A 23086-nucleotide genomic window follows, 5' to 3' on the forward strand; every position below is an offset into this window, starting at 1 on the left:
GGCTGTCCAATTTTCCCAACACCATTTGTTGAAGACTGTCTTTTTTCCATTGGATATTCTTCCATGCTTTGTCAAAGATTAGTTGACTATAGACTTGAGGGTATATTTCTGGATTCCCTATTCTGTTCCATTGATCTATGTGTCTGTTTTTTTGCCAGTACCATACCGTCTTGATTACAGCTTTGTAATAGAGCTTGGAGTCTGGAATTGTGCTGCCACCAGCTTTGGTTTTCTTTTTAAACATTCCTTTGGCTCTTGAGGGTCTTTTCTGGTTCCATACAAATTTTAGGATTGTTTGTTCCAGTCTTGTGAAAAATTCTGCTGGTATTTTCATAGGAATTGCACTGAATGTGTAGCTTGCTTTGGGTAGCATAGACGTTTTAACAATATTTGTTCTTCCAATTCATGAGAATGGAATGTTTTTCACTTTCTTTGTGTCTTCCTCAGTATCTTTCAAAGTGTTCTGTGGTTTTCAGAGTATAGAACTTTACCTCTTTAGTTAGGTTTATTCCTAACTAAAGGATGTCTTGTGGTTTTTGGTGCATTTGTAAATGGGTGGAGGGTTGGGGTAATTGGGTGATGGGCATTAAGGAAGGCATTTGAAATAATGAGCACTGGGTATTGTATGCAACCAATGAATCACTAAATTCTACCTCTGAATCTAATAATACTGTATATGCCAATTGAATTGAATTGAAATAAATTTTTTTGAAAATCCAATTTATTGCCCTGTCCCAGTGCCCCCCAAAAGTGCCTAATTGCTTTATATGTACATAACTAAGATACCAAGTGATACTTCTAAGAACAAAAGATCTTCAAAGTGACTTTCTGTTCCTGCCTTAGTATCAAAAGAAGTAGTTACAGTTTATAGCACTAAAATAATTAATCTGTGTCCAACTGTGCCTGCTATTAAAAAAAAACACAATAATAATGTGTTTATATACCATATGACAAATTATGTAACTTGTCCAAGGTAGAACTTGGTAGGTCTTGACCCCCAAATCCATGTGGTCAACAACTATACTTACTGCCTCTTCTCATTCAATCTAGATGATAATATTTCATTGTTTATTCTGTACCTCAGATATCACATTGATCAGGTTTATGGCAAGGATAGAAATCTCTAAGTATAGACACTCTTCTGAACTATTGAAAAATGAGAGCTGGGCAACAAGTATATTTGTGAACTAGTGCATTTATATGGAAAATGAGTATACAGCATTTACCGTAAGAGAAAGTTGTGTTTTCTCTGCAAAGTTAGGTCACAGAAGGGAGAGCAGTACTCACACATAATTCCGGAGGGATTGAAACTGAACAGTAAATGAGCATTTGGGTCAGTACACATTGTTAACAAATAGCATTCGTTAGAATTCATGATTTGGGAAAGCTATCTACAAGGCTGGATTAATGTGAGTTTATTTTGTTTTGCCCCCTCGGTGCAAGTGTAGGACCATCAACTGACCTTTTCAGTTTATCAGTTTCATGAAAAGTCACCTCTCAGTCTTCTCATCCTTAAGTTTGATAATAATGAAAAGTAAAGTCCAACCAGATTGTTTTGACCTTTTCTCCGAGGTGCTGTTTTCCCATTAGCATTATTCCTTTCCTCAATAAAATGAAAGCAAAATGCATGTATATCATATTTGATAAACAAGACAGAATTCTGACACATGATCAGCAGTTTGTGTTTTTTAAAGAGGAAAACCATATACTGTAGAAGGTGTGCTGCACTATCTGGAGTTCTTAATAGAAATTCCAGGAGGGTGAGAGATCTCTGAGAAGTTTCTATACACCCAAAGGGGAACTAATTGCCCGGCTTCCAACAAAACCTCAATGAGACCCCATTCCTGGACAGCTGAGCCCAGAGTCTTCCCATTCACCTTCATTTCTAAGAGTTTCTTTCACTTGCTTGCTGGGAACCAGTGCTGTATAGCTGGAGTGAGAGCCAGGGCTGTGAGTCAGAAGCACTACTGAGCTAGTCGTTTACCCCAGTTCGTCTACGAAATGAAATCCCTACGTTGGGGTTCCTACCACTGAGTTGTGTTGTGATCGGTGATTTTGCTTTATTATGGTTGTTGCTATTTTAAATACTTAGAATTCCTTCTTTCTTTTAAATCTAGTTTGGATTTGAGATAAACAATAAATTATACCGTTTAAGATGATAAATATAGATATTCTTACATCAGCTTGATTCAGTTTTCAGATTTATCCAGCCCTTTGAGTTTGTTCAGAAACTAACAATGCTGGGTGGCCTTCCGTTTTAAAAAGTGAGGAACCTGTTCCAGTTTACTTGGATTGGGATATGCTCTTTGTTGGGATAAGGAAGCATTCTATCCTGAAAGAGGTGGTGTGCATTTTTCTACAAAGTTAGATGAAATCTGTACTTTTTTTCCGTCGGCTGAGTACACACTCGGAATAAACAAAGATGTTCTCCGGTTCGTAAGGATGAGGAATGAGGACGATGCCTTTTTCCCGGCTCTCCCACAAGATCTCCCTGGCGCTTACCGGCACAGACTGAGAAGTTGTGTGGGATGATATAGAAAGAAGCTAACTAACAATTCTTGAAAACCTACTATGTGCCAGGAACTGTGCTTAATATATATATTTGCCTCATCTCATTTATAATTTTCTTAACAATCCCATAAGGCGGGCGCCTGGTGGCTCCGTGGGTTAAGCGTCTGCCTTTGGCTCAGGTCATGATCCCGGGGCCCTAAGATTGAGCCCTGCACTCTGCTCTCTGCTCAGCAAGAAGCCTACTTCTCCCTTTCCCTCAGCCCTTCCCCTCCCCCATGCTCACTCACTCTCTTTCTCAAATAAATAATAAAATAGTCTTTAAAAAAAAAAAAATCCCACAAGGTAATGACCATTTTCTTTATTGTAGAGATGAAGAAATTGAGGCCCAGGGAGATGCGGTAACTAGCCTGAAGTCACAGAGCCAGAAGGGCAGAGCAGGGAATCAAATAACACTTCCACAAATTCATGGCCAGCCTCTTTCTGTGCCCCACACTGCCCGTCTGCAGACTTGGGTAGCTGGGGGGATCCAAACGCCACACTAGAATGAAGGTCTGGTCTTTGAATGAATTCCCATGCATTCGTCTTAGGCTTAGAGACTACCAGAATGTCAGAGTAGAGATGTCGGAGACCAGCCAAACATTTGCTTAACCACTGCTTTCCTGACGTCTTTTGTTGGCCCTTCTTCACCTTGAACGTGGAGCAGGCGCTGGTGTTCCATGCTGACAGGGACTGAGCTTCTTTCTCAAGGCCTTGAAGGAGGCACCATTTGTCTTTTTAAAGACAGCTATGCTGTTGTTCGGAGGCCTTAGCATTCCTCATTTCAAGCTGATTACTTCTTTATTATCTTAATATAGCATTATTGGCCAATTGGCTGATATAAAATGTGAAGGAGACTCATCCTGGACAATAATGATTTGCAGGTGGAGCCCCAAATCTATCGGGATATTCAGGGCGTTTGCTTTTAAAAACTGATTTTTTTCCCTAACCTGTGCTGACTAACTGTACCTATGTCCTTATGGAGAGAATTCCATCATTTTAATGATTTGGCATTGTTTTGCTGGTAAGTGCAGAGATAAGGCAAAAAGGAAGTGTATTTTTTTTCCTTTTTATGGATTAAAAAAAGTTCAGAATTTTCATTTGCAGTACTTCATCCTTTCTCATTTTGTCTCTGTTGCAAGTAAAATGTCATTTGATTTAAATTGGCATTAAGTACCTTTCTTTTAGATAAACCAAAGGTTGTGATTTTTTTAGATCTATTGAGTAGACTTCCCGCAACACATTTGTGCTGTGCGTGTGAGCAGCTAGTTTGACTCTGGAGCAGGTTGTGGGTACTTCAGAATTCTTTGTCAGCAGGCACTGAAATGCCTATGAAAGAACTTCCTGTCTGAGTGTTTAAATGTCAATCACATGCCAAGCACAGAATTGTCTTCTGTACATTATCACATCTCATTTAATCCTCACAATGATACTATGAAATAGTTATGCAATAGGTATATAATAATCTCTCCGCTTTTCAGATAAGGCAGCTGAATTTCAGGTAGATCAGTTTCCCAGTGGTTACACAGCTAGTGCCTAATGATTGCAGGGCTCACCAGCTCTGTCGGCTTTTTTTTTTTTTAAGATATTATTTATTTGAGAGAAAGAGAAAGCACAGTGGGGGTGAGGGGATGAGGGAGAGGGAGAGGGAGAAACTGACTCCCTGCTGAGCAGGAAGCCTGACATGGGGGCTCAATCCCAGGACCCAGGGATCTTGACCTGAGCCAAAGGCAAACACTTAACGACTGAGCCACCCAGGCGCCCTTGCCTGCCTTTTTTAACTGTAACAGCTTGCCTGGGAGTAAGCCAGCTGAAGAGTTTTAGGAGATGAGGCTGGGAAAGTGATAGAAGGCTTTGAATTTTATTCCAAGTGACATTCCAAGCTTTGGATTCATTTATTCATTCAGTACCTATTTATTGGGCTCCTAATATGTGCCAAACAGGCTGGGCACTAGGGGTATCACAGAGGACCAAGAAGCATAAACCCCTGCCTTCTAGAAGCTTATAATCTGTCTAGGGGAGGTTTTGAATGGAGAAATGAGGCAATCCAGTTTCACTCTTACAGGAGTTCTCTGGCTGCAGGGGTGAGAGACTGGTGCAGAGAGCAGTCAGGGGGTGACAGCAGCCAAGAGAGAAGACAGTGGTACCACAGTGCTAGCAGAGGTGAGAAGCTGGGTTCTAGGTGGACTTAGGAGAAAGCATCAGTGGGATTTTCTGAACAATTCGATATAGAAATTTCTTGCCCAGGCTTTAATGGGAACGCAGGTCAGCCCACAACCTAAAGCTGTGCTCTTTCAATGATGGTAAAATGCTCACATACAAAGTGGCTTCACAACAATACCAATTTAATGGGAAATGTAGCTCCTGTCCAGCTCCCTAGCTCTGGGCTTATGAAAGGAGAACCTTGTCGGTGCTGGGAGGAGACAGGTCGGAGCTTCATTCCCCAGGAGCCTACCCATCCACACTACAGTTTACCAACTTGTTCCCTCAAAGGCCACATGCCCAGGTGGCCGTCCTCATGTGCTTACATGTGAGGTTTGTAGTGGGTCCCTCTCAGAGCCACTTGGAGTCTTTCCCTGTGCTCCCTGTCCTGAGGCAGGAGGACGGAGTCTCTTAAAAGATTCAAGCTTCTTGTTTTTCTGTCATTGTTATTTCTCTGAAACAACATCATAAGGTCCAAATCAGAACAGGTTTTAATTTTTGGTCACAAAATGGGACTTCCAGCATATTGTGTTCCCATTTTCTTAAGTTTGAGAGATAGACTTCCTTTCATTTAACTTCTACTGAGCAGACATAGTCACTCAAAAATGGTTCTAGACGTGCCAGATCTGCCAACAACTTTAATAACTTCCAAGATACAAATTTGTATTTCTCAAGTCAATGAAATTGGCACCAAGCTGTTTATGAAATAAGAAGGTAAGTAAAATGTCATCTGCGTTCCATCTGTTTTCATTGACCTTAAGGGAATAACCTTGTATTTCCAAATAGTAGAGGAGGATGACCATGGGTAGCCATAACATTGCCTCTGCTTCACAGCCATGAGCTCACCAAGGAGAGCATGGGCCGCTAGCTATCCTTGTGGATTGAGACTAAGAAGCAATCCCCTACACACCTTACCTGGAAGTAGAGCCAGATGATCGGTTTCTGTTAATCATTGCAAGACCCCCTGATCTGCCTGGACTCCTGCTAACGGTGTCTTCTATATGCAATCTAACATTCCACCGACCTTGGCCATCCTCTGGGTCCTGCTGGGCAGGTTGTCAGTTCAGGATGTGATTAGAGGCTCTCACTTCCTGGCCTGCAGGCAGCATTTGCACAACCCCTTTCTTCATTAACCTGCCCTGGAGATCAGCCCCGAGGGCACTACTTTGCTGTGTCAGCCACACTCTGCATCGGCAGCAGCCGTATCAGCAAGAGATGAATATGTGTTCCTCTGATGTCCTTGTCCCTCCAGAATGCAGATGAGGGGCCTTGCCATTTTTAAAAAAATTTAAAATCAACTGAATGATTGCTTCTTTTCATTATTTTTCCCAGGGCTGCGACCGAAGAGGACTCTGCGTTTGGTGCTCTGGACTGCCGAGGAACAAGGTGGAATCGGGGGCTTCCAGTATTACCAGTTACACAAGGTAAGAAAGTAGCCATGGGTTGCCGGGCAGTTTACATGTGTAGTATTAGTGTGAATAAACCCACAGCATCCCTGCTTCCCCCTGTTGTCCTGAAGACTCTCGACAATACTTTTGGGTAGGCTGGCCCCAGCCAACACCCCTTGCAGAAGCCTTCCTTCTTCATAGGGCCCCACAGCAGAGAATTCACTGGTGAACTGAGGGTGTGGAGCTGGGGCTTCTCTGTTTCTACATCAGTCTATGACCTGAGAAAAATCCCAGCTGTCATGCTGCCATTTTCTTAAAGTCTCTCTTGTTTTGCTTTACTCTTATATGCCAGAAAAATAGTGCTAGGTAAGCATTCGCTCTCCCCACAGAGCCCTTGCCCATACTTTAATGCCTGAAATTGTCCTGGAAGCACTGGTATTTGAGAACCAAGTCCTGGGGCCTCAAGTCATTGGGAGCCCTGATAATGGTGGTGGAATGGCAGCACTCAGACCGGGCCATGTAGAGGACGGCTTTGTTTGACACTGACTTTCGGAAGACCACAGTGAAGCTTGAGGCGAGAAGGTGATGGTGGAAGATCACGATTAGAAATCCAAGGCCGCATTTAAGACCAGGGACAGGGAGACTAATGCCAACATCCCCCTTTGAGAGAGGACAAAGTGTACAAGCTCAGAGATACTCTGGAACAAATCAAATGTTAGTTCAAGAGGAGTTCCCAAATCAGTGGGTACGCTGCTGAGCAGTGATGGGTGGGTGGAGTAGAAGGATCTGGTTTGCTGTTGCTGGAGTGTTTGTCCTGCGTGTCAGATTAGAAGGAACAGATCTGCAAGCTTCCATTATCAAAATTAGGGAGAGGTTTGTTTCTTTTGAATTGTGTTTATAGCCTTTTGGATCATTTACCGAGTCAGTCTCTATTACCCTGTTTTAGTTAGAGCTTAAGAGTAATGAGCTCAGGGGCATGAATTTGACCACAGAATATACTTACATTCTGTACAAAGGAAAACTGTGCTTTATGCTCAACTCTTCTACCTCTTCAGTTCTTTTGGCCTCAAATGATCCTGGGGAATAAGACTATTCCCACTAAGTGTCCTGTGGTGGGTGGGTCAGTAGCATCAGCTTCTATATGTTGTGGTAGGCTATATAGAACGTCAGAGGAGAGTTAATCTAGATTCAGCAACCTTCATTTAATATTTCTGACCACCTACTATGCTTCATAGTAGGCAATAGGCTTAGTGTTGGTAAACAGTTCACCCTGACCTTACAGAGGCTCCGAGCTAGAGAAGGACACCAATTGATGCACTTCAATTATGCTACAATGTGTGAAGTGTTCTGATAATGTATTGACAGCAGAGATGGGAAGCTCGCCTAACCTGGCCTGGGAGATTAGTCAGGATAGGCTACAAGGAAGAAATGACCTTGAAGCAGAGACTTGAGGAATGAATAGAAGTAAGGTAAGGGAAAGGAGTTGGCAGGGGATTGGGTAGTGGGAACAGTATGTGCAAAGGCTGGAGGTAAAGCGACCACAGCACCCTGAGGAAACTAAAGGGGTTCAGAGTGGCTGGTACACAAAAAGCAAGCTGCAGAGAGTAGGAGGTAAACAAGAGCCTGAAAAAAAAGAATATATATATCATGTTTAGAAGTTCATGCTTCATTTTGAGGCAGCAAGAGTAACTAAGTTATTTTTAAGGTGGAGCTCTTAGATTCTATACATCTTGGACTCTATGTAAAACAGAATACCTCAGAAATGTTTTGAAGCACATTTATGCTCGATTATATACTCTACTCTGAGGGGAAAAAAATGGATTTAAGCTGCAGTGGATCTGGCTTGAACTTTCCTCAACCACTGAAATTCCTTAGATCTGAAAAAAGGTTTATTCCTCTGTAAGGTTTTGAGTTTCGCTATGGCCTACTAAAATACATAGATGAAAACAGAAATGACCGAATTCTAAGCTTTTAGGGGGTTGGCAGAGGAATATATACATATACATTTTTTCCAGAGGATGTGCAGTCACATTAACAGAACTGGTTTATCTTGACAATATCCCTGTTGCCTCTATACAAGAATCTGTATATTGGTGGCTGGTCTGCTTTGCATTTTCAGGAATGGAAAGAAATTCCAGAAAGGGAACCATAGGCTTTTTACTTTTAGGTAGCTCTTTATCTCACCTTCAAAAAAACATTCTGCATGTTTTATATGATAGAGTCAAATTCAAAGGACCTATTCTGTATTCTGATGATTAACATAGTAAATGAGGTATTGTCAAGAGCATCATCATTTCTGGCGCAGCTGAGTTTAAGTAAATATAATAAGCAAGGGCCAACCCAAGGAGGACAGATAAGATTGTCTTTAAACTTCTCTTTAGCATTTTTAATGCCAAAAAAAAAAATAGTCAATGTCCAATTCACTGCAGCCACAACAAAGAAACCCTCCGATCTAACTAAGGTTGTGATAGCTGCTGAAATGAACAAGCCCTGCAATTCCAGTGGCTCAACATGATAGACAGTTATTTCTTCTCCTTTGCCATCCAGTCCCCAGGAGGGCTTGCTCCGTGTAGTCATTCAGGGGCCCAGACTGATAGTTCAGCACCATGGCACTCAATGTTGCCTTGAGCATCAATATCCAACTGGCAGTCAGAGGGAGAGTGGAAAGGTTTTATGAGACAGTTCTGGAAATGGATGTGGAAAGGCAAAGAGAGAGTTTATGTTTGCTTAACTGAAGTCTGAAAGGATCTTTATCATCCACTAACCATGGTTACCTCTAAGAGAAAACTAGGACTAGGTGGATACAGTAAGTTATATAACTGTATTGTTTTAATTCTCATGAAGGAAAAACAATGAAAGAAAACAATTAAGTGAAAGGACAGGGACACCAAGAAGCATTTACTTGATGGAAGTTTCTATTTCATGTTAAAGAGAATGCTATATCTTATAGACCACAAATGGCAGAAAGGGAATCTATCCTTCCTCCTTCTGCAAGTATACTTACCAAAGCACTTGAAATACAAGCACAGAATGGTACCACATCTGAACTTGCCAAGGCCTTCTTCTCCCTTCAGATAAGAAACTAAATACACCACTGGCTATCAGGAGAACTGGGTCTGGTCTTTGTTGTGCCACTAAGTAAATATGAGACATCAACAATGAGGTCCTTTGGCCTCTCAGACACTGTATCTCCTCAACTCAACTTATTAAAGCTTATCTTCCCCTCCCAACCCTCACGATGTAGAGAGAACCTCGTATAATAATTATGCTTTGGTATACTGAGAACAAAGTTGTAGTATTATTTACAATTAAAATGGACAATTAAGCATGCCAGTCTAAGATCTAGTATTGTCATCTGTGAGCGGAGAAAAAAAAAAAAAGGCAGTATTATCTTCAGCAGTACTACTGTGGATCAGTACACTATTATTAAAAATTTACTCTACAGGGCGCCTGGGTGGTTCAGTGGGTTAAAGCCTCTGCCTTCAGCTCTGGTCATAATCCCAGGTTCCTGGAATGGAGCCCCGCAAAGGCCTCTCTTCTCCTCGGGAAGCCTGCTTCCTCCTCTGCCTCTCTGCCTGCTTCTCTGCCTACTTGTGATCTCTGTCAAATAAATAAATAAAATCTTTAAAAAATTTACTCTACAACAGACGCTCAGCCTAAAAGAAGTTCAGTTATCATCTTTGTCACAACTGTCCCTCCTTGTCTGTTGTTTCTATTAACAACAGCATCATCTTCCCTACCACCAGGTATCACGGTGTCCCTGCCATCTTTCCTTCCTTCCTCTTCCTTGTGACCTACCTCTAGTCAACAGTAAAGCTCCATTGATTCTACACTCTGTCACTTTTGGAGAACCCTTCATTTTTATGTCCCCTGTCTTTTTTCTAGTTCAGGCTTTCCATTATGCCTCCCATTATGAAGTCCATCTTCTGAAGCCCAGCTCAATTCAAATAAACCCTCTGCCTCCAAACCTTCAGCTGTTCCCCAGTGCTAATAGAATCTAGCCCAAACTGCTCAGCTTCTTGGTGCTTGTGGTTCTCCATGCTCAGGTTTCACACCATTCTCCTCCATTCTCCTCTACTCTGACAAAAATGCGCAGTTCCTTACACATCCCACACTGGCCTTTCTTCGTATCATTAATCATACCATTCCTCTGCCCTGAATTCTCCTCTTTCCATCTCTTGGCTGTCCTACAAAGATAAACTGAATTACCCTTTTTCCCATAGAACATTCTCTAACTCTCTAACCCCTTTTTCTATCCTTGAAATAAATACAACACCTTATCTAGACATTTCTAAGAATGTGAAATACTTGAATCTATAGGAAAAAAAGGAGAAAGGGAGGAAGGGGAGTGAGAGAGAAAAAATGGAGGAAAGGAAGGATAAAATAAAAGAAGTTATGGTCTTTGGCCATAAGGACCTTACATTCTGCTTAAATATTAACTTTAAACTCACACATAAGAAATTTAGTATGACAGGGGGCCCCTGGGTGGCTCAGTTGGTTAAGCATCTGCCTTCAGCTCAGGTCAGGATCCCGGGGTCCTGGGATCAAGCCCTGCATCGGGCTCTCTGCTCAGCGGGGAGCCTGCTTCTCCCTCTTCCTCTGCTACTCCCCTTGCTTGTGCTCTCTCTCTCTTTCTGTCACACAAATAAGTAAAATCTTAAAAGAGAGAGAGAGAGAAATTTAGTATAATGAACAGTATGTAATGGGGTTCTGAATTATTTACTAAAATTATCTTACTTTTACAAAAAACTCATTGTCATTGTCAGGGTGCAGAGTGCTATGAAGGCTTAGCATAGCAGATATAAAGGAGTTAAGTAAGAAATGGGAGAAATGGCTAGGACATGTTGGTCATGTGGAAGGCTCAGGACCTGATCCTTGAGGAACACGAGGGTGTGCGTGAGTAATCAGGAAGGGAGAAGACGGATGTCTACTCTCCTTCATATTCGTGATGACTGAGACCTGGCTCAGGTGTAGGTGCTATCAAAGAGGAATGGAACTTTCATTCGGCGAGGACTATTCTGGTGATTGTAAAAATAAAAGATTTGAACTTTTGAAGTCATTTCCCTAGCATTTTTATGGTACAGTTATGGTTATTAGTGATCTATATCAGTAAGGGACCAATAATCTGTGGTCCATAGGCCAAATCCAGCCTGCCATCTGTTTATGTACAGACCTCAGGCAAGAAGGTTTTTCACAACGTTAGCTGGCTGTGCAACAGAGACTCTATGTGCCTGCAAAACCTACAATACTAAACATCTGACCCTTTACCAAAAAAGTCTGTTGACCCTTAATCTATATGGTAAAAAGCATAAAATATTTTCATGTTATTATTTCCATATAACAATTCCTTTATGGCTTTTTATGACCTAAATGATAATTTTATGAATTTTGCTTAGAGCCAGTTAAGTATTCTTCAGGAAGATATTAAATACTATAAATGTACATGTACTATCCTTTGTTCTATACATTCTTATTAGGTATTTCTTTAATAGTAAATTTGGCTATACTTATATAGCATCACTTTTATGGGTAAAAACAGGATGCAGAAAATTATTATTCCTCCTTTTTATTACTCTGAACATATTCCTTTTTCCTCTCCATGTGATCTTTTCAACAGTGAAAATACTGTGAAGGCTATTTTAGTGGACACATGTAATTAAACTTTTGTGGGAATAACATTAAAATTAATATTAGCTACCCTTTTCTTAGTAAATACATCTTCATTTACAATTTATTTTTATTAATATATTCTTAGAAAAATATAAAATTAAAGTGATTTAAAATTATAGGAAGAGGGGTACCTGGGTGGCTCAGTTCATTAAGCCTCTGCCTTCGGCTCAGGTCATGATTTCAGGGTCCTGGGATCGAGCCCTGCATCGGGCTCTCTGTTCAGCAAGGATCCTGCTACCTCCTTTCTACCTGCCTCTCTCCCTACTTGTGATCTCCCCATCTCTGTCAATAAATAAATAAATAAATAAATAAAATTATAGGATGAAACTTACTGCCAAACTATTTTTTCAAAATTTTATTCAGATTATAGTTATTTTTATGTCATAGTAATGCTTTTTAATGAAATATTAGTCAAACTATTATAATAACTGCTAGCCTTACTAAATTGTGTAATATGTCAGGCTATTTGTGGTTTATATATCCATTTTGAAACTCATATGCAACTCTATTATAGTAAGTCTGCAACACTCTTTTCAAGAAAACAAACTTTGGCTCCAAAAGGTTTATAAGAGCGTTGGAGGCAGTAACTAGGTAAAATAACCAGGAAATGAATTTTTTACTGTATTTTGGAGTCATCTAGAATAGAAATAATCCTGAGCGTTCATCCTGCATGCCCATAACAAACTGGAAGTTTTGGAGGGGAAAAGTCTGGGGGATTGGGTTGCCGGCTGATGGGTATTAAGGAGGGCACGTGTTGTGATGAGCACTGGATGTTATATGCAACTAATAAATCATTGAAAACTACATCAAAAACTAATGATGTTCTGTATGGTGGCTAACTGAACATAATATAAAAAAATGCTACTTCGCATATTTCAATGTTATAAAATGTTGTCTTCCTGATCTAAAGTTCTTTCCACTTTGTTCACATTGGCACAAGGACTTGAGAATTGTTTATGTGTATACTGCTTGTGCCTTATGTAATTGATTTTTGGAAGTAACATCTTTCCCGTGCTAACAGTGTTTTACTGACGTATAATTAGCATTCGGTAAGAAAATGCACAGATTTTAAGTATATAGCTCAATATATTCGGCAAATGTGTCCCCCTTTGTAACCATCACACAGGTCATGATACAGAGTGTTCTGGTTACCCTAGGAAATTTCCCTTTCAGATCAACCTCTGACTCCACCTAAGGCAACTATTAATACTGACTTTTATCACCACAGATCGGTTATGCCTGTTCTTGAATTTCATACAAATGAACTCATACAGTCTGTACTTTTGAATCCGGCCTCTCGCACAAAACAGTAAGGCATTGTAGTTTACCCATGTGGATGCATTCATAGTGGTTGGTCCCTTTCTAGCACAGATAGTTTTCTGTGGTATCCCTAGACCACAACATCTTTATCCATCCTCCTGTTGATGGCCATTTGGGTTGTTTCTAGTTTTAGGTATCATAAATAAGGCTCCTGTGAACACTTATGTGTTCACAAATTTTTTGTGAACATACACATTTTTTGGTAGACATATACATTTTTTGGTGGACATATACATTTCTTTTCTAGAAGTAGAATTGCTGTGTCATATGACAGGTATATGTCTAGCTTGGCTAGATACTGCCAAAGATGTAGGAGGCTGTCTCCTTCTGCATTCCCACCAGCGACCTATGAAAGTCCTAGTTGTCCCCCCCAATACATTATATTGTTAGACTTTTTATTTCTGGCCATGCTTGTGGGATTAATATTTTGTTTTTCAAGGTACGGTTCTGAAGAGTCCTAAGGAAAGTCCTGCCTCCACTTCTAATGGTCAGCATTCTCTCACTCTCTCTTTTCTTGTCTTTGAGAGGGTCACCTTCATTCTGTGTTCTGCCTTATGATTTAAAGGTGACACAAGGCCTTTTTATCCTGCATGAGGTTTATGGGGTTGTTAATGGTTGGAGTGACCTTATTTCATTTCAGAGAAACCCCTTGGAAGAGCAGGCCATAGACATACCTTCCAGTTCATAACTAAAGCTGACTCTCAGGAGCACAGATTTCACCTGGAGACAAGGGGCTATTGGAACTCAATGGAGACAAAAGGGAGCCCGAGGCAAGAATGATCCCTAAAAAAGTTGAGGGAGGGAGATTTCTCTTATGCCCCAAACATAGGTTATTCTAGAAAAAGGGAAGAAAGATGGTATCGGATGCCTTTATGTTCTTCTTTATTGATGAAGTTATTATTTGTTAAAAACATGAACTTCTTTATTGGTTGAATTCAGCTTGCATTCACTAAGAAGGAAATGTCACCACCTATAGGAGGATATCATTGTGCTCCAGTGATTTTTAAGAGTTCACTCGTAAGAGTGGAATTTAACTTTGAAATTAGAAAATATTATAGACAATTTTATTTCATTTTCAAATCAGTGAATAAAATGAGTGTTGTCCAGATGCCATTCGCCTAATCTGCTTTTCATGGGAACCATGTTACTCTCTTCTCTACTCTTGGAAGGAGGGTATAATGTCATTTCTCATGTCCCAAAATGTACAAAGGAGGAAAAAACATCCTAGAAGAGTTTCAACTAGATTGCTGACATTTTTTAATCTTTCCGATTTTAAGCAAAAATATCTGTCATAATTATAATGAGTAAGGTAATCTAGCCTTGGAAAAGCCTCATTACACAAGGTAATCAAATAAAATAGATTGATATGTTCTATTCTGGCATAAAAAATATTTTAACCTTTTCCTGATTTATTGCACAAACTACTGGCAATTGAATTATAGGGATTATGAACACTGCTGTGTTCTGGTAATCATTAATTAGGGCAATATTTTAAATAGCCTTTATTAAATGAGGGATGAGATGTATGATCCTTCTAAATGCATCCGTTTCCCCTAACTCTCGCCAACTCTAGAGCAGAAGAAGTTGAAATGAATGTGTACGTTTTGCCATACTGACGAACAAATTGTCCTCTTATGTAAAAATACAGAAGTCCTGGCCTCTTTTAGTAGTGGAGTTCTTGCCAGCTTCCCAACCCTCATAGGTTCATGTTTCATTTTAAAATAAAGGGACATGGTAGAAATGCTTGTGGGACTTCTTATGTTATCTGCACAAATGGTTTTACGTAGACATTTTCATTTCACTGGCCCTATTGCCTCTCTATCAAGTGATAGTTAGGACGCCACTGCCCAAGTGGGAACAGTTCTGTGCTCATCTGCAGCTCTGGTTATAAAAATAATAGAACTGATATACCCATTCAGCATAACCGTGTCTGGACCATGTCTCCAGCGTGGCCCTTCTTCTATCGTTAATGTCCTGTGCAGTATGGACGTCCTGATAGGAGGTTATAATCTCACTCGATCCTGCCAGGATTTTATGCATCCTGTGTTTTTCTTTCATTGCCTAGATGTTGTTGGTCAAGCACATCACAAAATTGGTTTAAATTTCATTTCTCTCAGTGTCTTGTTGGTCTGGAGGCCCTTGTAGTTCCAACATTCACATAATTTCTATAGCACACCTGGGAGCTCTTTGAGGTCTTCTTAGAATTTATGAATTAATTTTTTTTAGTAAAGGGAAAGGGCTGTCTTTTGTATTTGTTTGCATTCTCCTACGTAGAATCCCTTATGACTGTGGGGCTTCAGAATTCTCTGTATGTGTGGCATTTACATAGAGATGCATGTCAGCCTGGGCAGAAGTATCAGCATATACTCCCTTTGATCTTAGGGAATCGCCTTATGTCACCTTGTGAATGAAAGTGAGTAGGCTTTGACTCTCCTCTTTCCTTGATCTCTTTAGAAAGAATCCTTCTTGGTTGGTTTTTATTATTTTTTTTTTCCATATAGGGGAAAAGGAATATTTAAAGTAAAAAGACAGGCTGTGACAACTAGAATGGTATCTTTCCATAGTCATTGAATGTCAGGACTTGGCCTACAGTCGCGGGGCAATGTTTATCCCGCAACGCGTTATGGTGTCAGATCACAGTGTAGTTTGTCTGGAGTGCTAGTTGCAGCTCCATGCCTGTAAGTAACGGTATCCTTATCCTGACTGTTCTGCTATCATCAGTAACCCATAGAACGTGACTACACTTTTAAGGTTGGTTTTGGGAACATTGTGCCCAAACACTGAGGTCTCTTGTGACATCGTGGCGGGCATCTTATCTCACTTATTCTGCATTCCTGAGAGCATGTAGAAGAACTCCAGTTTGCATCTAGCCTCCTTTACCAGCTTACTGGAGGTTACCAGCTAGGCACAAATACTTTCTGCCTCCGTGCCTTCTTATTGCCAGACAGGTCGTGATCTGACCCAGAAGGACCCGTAGCATGTTTGGTGCATGAGCTTTCTAAGGAAATCAGCTTGGCACACCAGGACACACAAATCTGAACTGAAGTGTCATGCCTGAGGCTCACAAGTGACCTACATGGGTCAGAGCCTTTGGAACCAAATTGTCCCATCACGTGTGCTTGGGACTTACTGAGTTACAGAGTCAGCAAACCACTTTTGAGTCACCAGCACTATTTTAACTTGCCCAGGACTGTCTTCTTCCCTTCATCTTCTAAACCAAGTTTGGCAAGCTTTTCCTTAAAGATCCAAATGGTAAAGATTTTAGGTTTTCAAGACATGTGGCCTCTCCACTCAACTATGATCTTGTAGTGCAAAAGCTGTCATAGACAATAGTAGGCAAATGAGCATGGCTAGATTTCAATAACACTCGGTATTTAAAAAACAACCACCATAAGCAGCTGGTCAGATTTGGTGTGCTGGTTACATTTTCTGACTCCTGTTTTAAACCCTTATGGGGGAGAAGTTTAGGAAACTTCCTTCTGAAGCCTTTTCCACCAATTTCACAGCCTTACCGTTTGGTGGAAGCAATCTGTAGCACGTAGTGAAATTCTCACATTGAGGGTGTCTTGTGGCTTACATTGAATTGTGTCTTAGTGGGCCTTAGGAGACCTGTTTGTAAGCTTAGCCCTCAAGAGGGGACAGCTGTTTCCAGTTAGGTATTTTACTGACAGAACACACCATCACCAGGTCGGTCTGTTGCCTCAGTGGTACCCAGCCCAGGAGCCACACTGTAGGCTGGTACCCTGGTTGGAGGAAGGGGTTAGCTTACTCTCGCAAAATTTCTTGAAGCAACAACAGAACCCTTAATTAAGATAACTAAATGCAATAGTATTCAAAAGTATTTTTTAAAGCCTGTACACACAGAAGGGTCTTTCCAAGAAATGAACACTCCAATACATCTTAACAACTCTCTTCCTAATCCCTAACAGTTGTCATTCACGATTTATAGCCACATCCTAGTTTTATCTGTAGATTTGCCTACAGTGCTTCATTTTTAAAATCTGAATTATTGTCTGGGAGAGAGGCTTTTCCCAGGAGACCCCCAGCACATCATATCTTGTGATAATCAGTAGCCCCTCTGGACATTTGTGCCCTACTTCTGTCTGCTGTGGGTTTTTTGTCCTTCTGCTAGAGTCATAAATATATAACTGTCAGAGAACAGCCTGTTAAAGACGGCGTGAGGAATGAATGGGCAGAACAAAACTGGCAGGGCTGCCAGTAAGCTCAATGCCACAAAGCAGCTACTGGGTGGTGAGCTCCTTCTGTTCTCTGAGAAACAGTGTCTAGAAGCCACAATTGGTGGGACTAAAACTATGTTACTTTCAGGGCTGAAGATCAAACAGGGAACTGAAAAGCAGAATCATAGGACACCACTGTGACTACAACCTGAAGACTTTCTGTAGTCCTGTCTTTCTCTGTGGAACTCATTCTAATGGGCCATCCTCTAAATATTAACCCAAGTCCCTTGGTGTCTCAAATGTGCCACTTGTCCCCTCATAGAGTTGATCTTGGCATAATTGTTTTTCCTAACCCAGAGATTAAGGCTTTACTCTTTATTTTCTTTCAGAAGACCTCACTCGTGCATACTCTTATCAAGTGCTTGTCCTGCATCTGTGATTATTCATTCTAGAAGCTGAGGTTACCCCTAGCAACCAGCAGTTTGTCTAAACTGCTTTGGTCTCGGAGTTCTCTTAAAGGAGAGTTCTCAGAATCAATTTCTAAAGGGCTTTTATGCCCCACATGGCAAAACATATATAAACAACAATTCACATTTTAAAAGCTTAACAAGACCTTTCAACAAAGGTTTAAAATGGTTTCATAGCATGAGCCATTTTGAGATTAGACAGAATTTCCATTACTAGTTAAAACAGGAGTATAATTGGCTTTTATAGATTTCTGTAGTTTCATTTAATAAAACTCGCCCAGTGAGATGCACCACCCCATGAAATCATAGGCAATGCTATAGTAAATACTTGTAGATGTGTTTTGGGAAACTCTCCCAGCATTAGCTGAGGGCTGGGAGAATGTATGGCATGCATCCTTTCCCCCTCACTGGCATAACTCCATGGTTTTTTTTTTTCCCCTCTCCAAAGCTCTGGGAAATACTTTATTATACCCCACAGAGCCAAATGGGGAACAATCAAGCTGTTTTGTCATTTGAATTAGGAAAGGTCAAAAGGAAGAGAATGTAATAGTAAATAGAGGGAAAAGTTCTTTGTGAAAACTGTCCTTTTTTTTTCCATGTAAGGGAAAGTAATTTGTTCCTTTTAATAGATCTGGAAATCCAGTACTAGAGATCTTTTTGGGTAGATTTACAGAGAGAAAAGAAACCATCAAGAATTTTTAAAGATCCTGTTTCCCAAACAAATATGTAGCAAGTTCGTACTATTTACAAGATGTCATTGTAATCTCTTGCATCAGTGTGATCATTTATAAATAAGAATACTCTTTCATAGACTTTAATAAAAATAATGACTCTGGTAGTTACCAGGCAATGTACCGTTTTCCATATTTTATATGTGAAAATGAAGAGGCCCTGGGAGGTAAAGAAAGTCCTCAGTGTCGCAAAGCACGGCCACAAGATACGGAACCTGAACTTGAACCTAGCTTTTCTCTCTCAAGACCAGCCATAATGACTTCTATGACCATGTACTTCTCTGCCGTCCATCTTAAATATGGGATTTACATAGATATGAGTGTATATATCTCCACTTGTTGTAGTCTGAAGTACATACACACCAATAAAATCAGGCATGGTGGTTATAGTTAACACATGAGTGGAAAAATGGAGAAGTCACTTCAAAATGCTTAGTTTAAAACACATACTACAACATTTTCAGAGAACCACATTCTATAACACTTTGGAGTATAAGGCTAGATGATATTGTATAATCATGCAGACATCAGCTGTCACCAGTAATTCTCAATGTTTTATATGGGCACCTGCTCTGGAGAGGATATAAATAAATATATTTATTTGTTCCTGAAGTTGACTCTCTAAATCTTGCTACAGTGATTAAAAAAAAACAAAAAACCACTTTTTAATCTTTGCTATAATATTCTCTTAGCTTGAGGGCATTTTCTAAGTAAAATTTTAGCTGGACAATAGATAAAATTAAAAAAATCTAAAAATAACTTTTAATGATATGAAACGCCTTCTCACACTAATAAATGTTAAGATCATTCTACTATTTAAAAGATTGTCTTCAGATCAGAGGCACCCCGGGATACCTCCTCAGGACATCTCCCAGCCTCTAATCTTAAAAGAAAAGAAAAAATGAGAGCAAAATTCTAATCCTTGAGAGATGGAGATAGTGTATGTATTTATCTGTTTGTATATTCTCTGCATGTGTAGAGCTTAGACCCACCTAGGAAAATATATTAAGACTCTCCACATACCAAGTTCAGCTTTCTACTTCCACGCAACTATGCCTGATAAGCCAAGGACAGAGATACCCTTGGACGGATCCCTGCTTTTGCTATTTTTTTAAGATTTCAAAGAATAGAGATTTCATGAGGGTCAATATTTTTTAACATTATCAGACAATAAGGATATTCCAGGCCATGTCAGCTTAGCAGGGTCTTAATGTAAGGATGAGACTTACATTATGAGGATGAGGATGGAGAAACAATTATAAAAGAAAGTAGCTGTGAGGTCTCCAAAAGGTGGCATCCCTTAATTTTATCTGCCTTAGTGGCTTCAGTATGAGTGCACTGAAGAGAGCTAAGTGAGTTGGGGCAGGAGATGAATTGTGAATTGCAAAAGAGGCATTTAAACATTATCTGCAAAACTCAACTCAAAGAACAAATGATTCAACCCTTGTTCTGGTTTTTTGTTTGTTTGTTTGTTTGTTTTTTAAGAAAAAACAAAATCTTTTCTTCGTTAGAAGATAGAATAACTTAGCATGTTCTTTTCTTCACAATTGAGAGCTCAGTTCGTCAGTACCTTAATTGGCAAACTGTTTAGTGAGTGTGTTGGAAAATTGTACCTGCCAAAATGGATTGGTGTTTGCTCTTCTTCAATGAAAGGTGATCAAGAGCTGCCCCTCGTGGGTAGTTCAGCCTGCCAAGGTCTAATACAACAGAAATGGAAAGGAAAGTAGAAATGAAAGGCATATTCAAGAGAGTAACAAAGAGTTGGAGCCTAAGGCACTAAGCCTATTGGCTTCCACAAGAGCTTGGCAGAAAAGCTTTGACCACCCATGTGATTTTTATCTCTTTGTCTTTTAGACAATTACCTTAATAGGGCATACTGTAGTGATGGCTTCCATTACAAGCCTCTATTTAAACAACCTCTTCTGAATCACCAAGTGAAGAATGGAGCAAATAAAGATGGAAAAAATAGTCACTGTACACAACGCTTCTACCTTCACTTCTCTGAAACCGTAGTTAATGCCTTATTATACTGACACTCCTGTTGTACAAAAAAGAATTGAGAATGCAGATACAATTTCCCAGCTAATTATTTCATTATATGGAAGTGACATGTGTGAAGTAATAAATTACCACTGCCTTCCTAAGAGTCAGCTGTTGTGGATTTCCATGCTGAAAGTTTCAAGTAGAATGAAGAATTTCTCTTGTGACTACTCTGGTTAAGTGAAAAATGCTTTCTGTATCTATGGGTATAATTCCACCTTCTTTTAGCAGATAGTGACCACTGACATAGGGTGGTGAGATGTATGTGAGTCAATTATTGCTTACAGAGAAACCCCCAGGGGCTGTCAAGGGGATGGCTACCAGCAGCTACAATAGTCTAGACCATACCTCTTCTCTTATGGCTCAAGCAGTAGATGCATGAATTGTGGTGAAAGAAACTTCATTTTACTTTAAAAAAAAAAAAAAAAGGAAGAAAACCACACACAACCATTCATGTTTTTTTCAGCTGGAAAAAACAGAATGCCAAGTATTATATTTTCAAATTTAAACCAGAAAATAATGGTGGAGCTTGAGGGAGGGGAGAGGGAACTAAAGTGTGACTCTGTGAGACTGGTTGCAAGTGATTCAGTCTCTACTTCTTTGATCTAAGCATTATCAATTGTAAGGAGTGCAATTAGGATTTATAAAGCTTTAAAGGAAAAATAAAACTATATTAAATGTACAGTTTTCTTAAAATGATAGTAGCATACAATAACTCACACTTTTGTAATTATAATCAATGTCTGTCCAAATCTAAAGATCTTACTGGATTATTAAATACCTTTCAGTCATCAGCCATGAGGTGTCAGAGTTGGGGTGAGAGGCCACTTTGTGTAACTTTTGCTCCTTGTGTTGACAAGGGGCTCAAGGTGCACCTTTAGGGTTGACCATCTGATTATGAGGCATATCAAATACAGGCTTTTCTCTGTATTTCCAGTCTGGCTACTTTTTTTCCATTTTATTTTTAATTTAATATTTTTAAAAGCCATACAACTTCTCCTGAAAGTCTAAGAAAGCCTTCTTTTTTTATTTTTTAAAATTTAAATTCCAGTTAGTTAACATATAGTGTATTATTAGTTTCAGGGTTAGAGTTTAGTGAGTCATCAGTTACATATAACACCCAGCGCTCATTACATCATGTGTTCTCCTTAATGTCCATCACCTACTTACCCTTTCCCCCTACCCACTTCACTTCCAACAACCTTCATTTAGCTCCCGGTAGTTAAGAGTCTCTTATGATTTGCCTCCCTCCCTGTTTTTATCTTATTTTATTTTCCCCTCCCTTCCTCTATGTTCATCTGTTTTGTTTCTTAAATTCTGCATGTGAGTGAAATCATAAGGTGTTTGTCTTTCTTTGACTGACTGATTTTGCTCAGCATAATACCCTCTAATTCCATCCATGTTGCTGCAAATGGCAAGAGTTCACTCTTTTGATGGCTGAGTAGTATTCCAGTGTATATATGTTATACCACATCTTCTTTATTCGTTCATCTGTCAATGGACATCTGGGCTCCTTCCATAGTTTGGCTCTTGTGGACATTGCTGCTATAAATATTGGAGGGCAGGTGCCCCTTCGAATCACTATGTTTGTAACCTTTGAATAAATAACTATAGTGCAATTACTGGGTTATAGGGTAGTTCTATTTTTAACTTTCTGAGGAAACTCCATGCTGTTTTCCAGAGTGGCTGCACCAATTTACATTCCTACCACCAGTGTAAGAGGGTTCCCCTTTCTCCACATCCTCGCCAACACCTGTTGTTTCCTGAGTTGTTAATTTTAGCCATTCTGACTGGTGTGGGGTGATATCTCATTGCAGGTTTGATTTCTGTTTCCCTGATGATGAGTGTTGTTGAGGGTTTTTTCATATATCTGTTGGCCGTTTGTATGTCTTTGGAGAAATGTCTCTCTATATCTTCAGATATCCATTTCCTAACTAGATTTTTTGAGTTTTGGGTATTGAGTTCGATAAATTCTTTATAGATTTTGAATACTAGCCTTTTATCTAATATGTCACTTGCAGATATCTTCTCCCATTCTGTAAGTTGCCTTTGCATTCTGTTGACTGTTTACTTTGCTGTGCAAAAGCTTTTAATCTTGATGAAGTCCCAACAGTTCATTTTTGCTTTTGTTTCCCTTGCCTTTGGAGACATGTCTAGCAAGAAGTTGTTGCAGCCAAGGTCAAAGAGATTCCTGCTTGTGTTCTCTAGGATTTTGATGGATTCCTGTCTCACATTTAGGTCTTTCATGACATTTTGAATTTGTCTTTGAGTAGAGTGTAAGAAAATGGTCCAGTTTCATTCTTTTGCACGTGGCTGTTCAATTTTCCCAGCACTTTTGTTGAAGAGACTTTTTTCCATTGGATATTCTTTCCTGCTTTGTTGAAGATGAGTTGACTATAGAGTTGAGGGTCCATTTTTGGGTTCTCTGTGCTGTTCCATTGATATACATGTCTGTGTTTGTTTTTGTTTCTTTGTGTCTTCTTCAATATCTTTCGTAAGTGTCCTATAGTTTTCAGAGTACAGATCCTTTACCTTTTTGGTTA

The 23086-nt window shown here is 39.8% G+C and overlaps 1 protein-coding gene and 1 long non-coding RNA gene across 4 annotated transcripts in view; both read left to right on the forward strand.

Annotated features, from left to right (window-relative positions):
• The window catches only part of CPQ (carboxypeptidase Q), a 449400-nt gene that overhangs the window by 334434 nt on the left and 91880 nt on the right, over positions 1-23086 (forward strand). For all 3 annotated transcript variants that reach the window (XM_032316614.1, XM_032316615.1, XM_032316616.1), the window contains one exon: positions 6082-6173. In XM_032316614.1, the coding sequence (XP_032172505.1) occupies positions 6082-6173 (92 nt within the window). The remainder of the gene's footprint in view (positions 1-6081; positions 6174-23086) is intronic.
• LOC116575309 lies at positions 14352-20979 on the forward strand. The gene is made up of 2 exons (XR_004279700.1): positions 14352-15540; positions 20358-20979. It is a non-coding gene; the product is annotated as an uncharacterized LOC116575309 (long non-coding RNA).

Source organism: Mustela erminea, chromosome 16 (genome assembly GCF_009829155.1).
Source record: "Mustela erminea isolate mMusErm1 chromosome 16, mMusErm1.Pri, whole genome shotgun sequence".
NCBI lineage: Eukaryota > Metazoa > Chordata > Mammalia > Carnivora > Mustelidae > Mustela > Mustela erminea.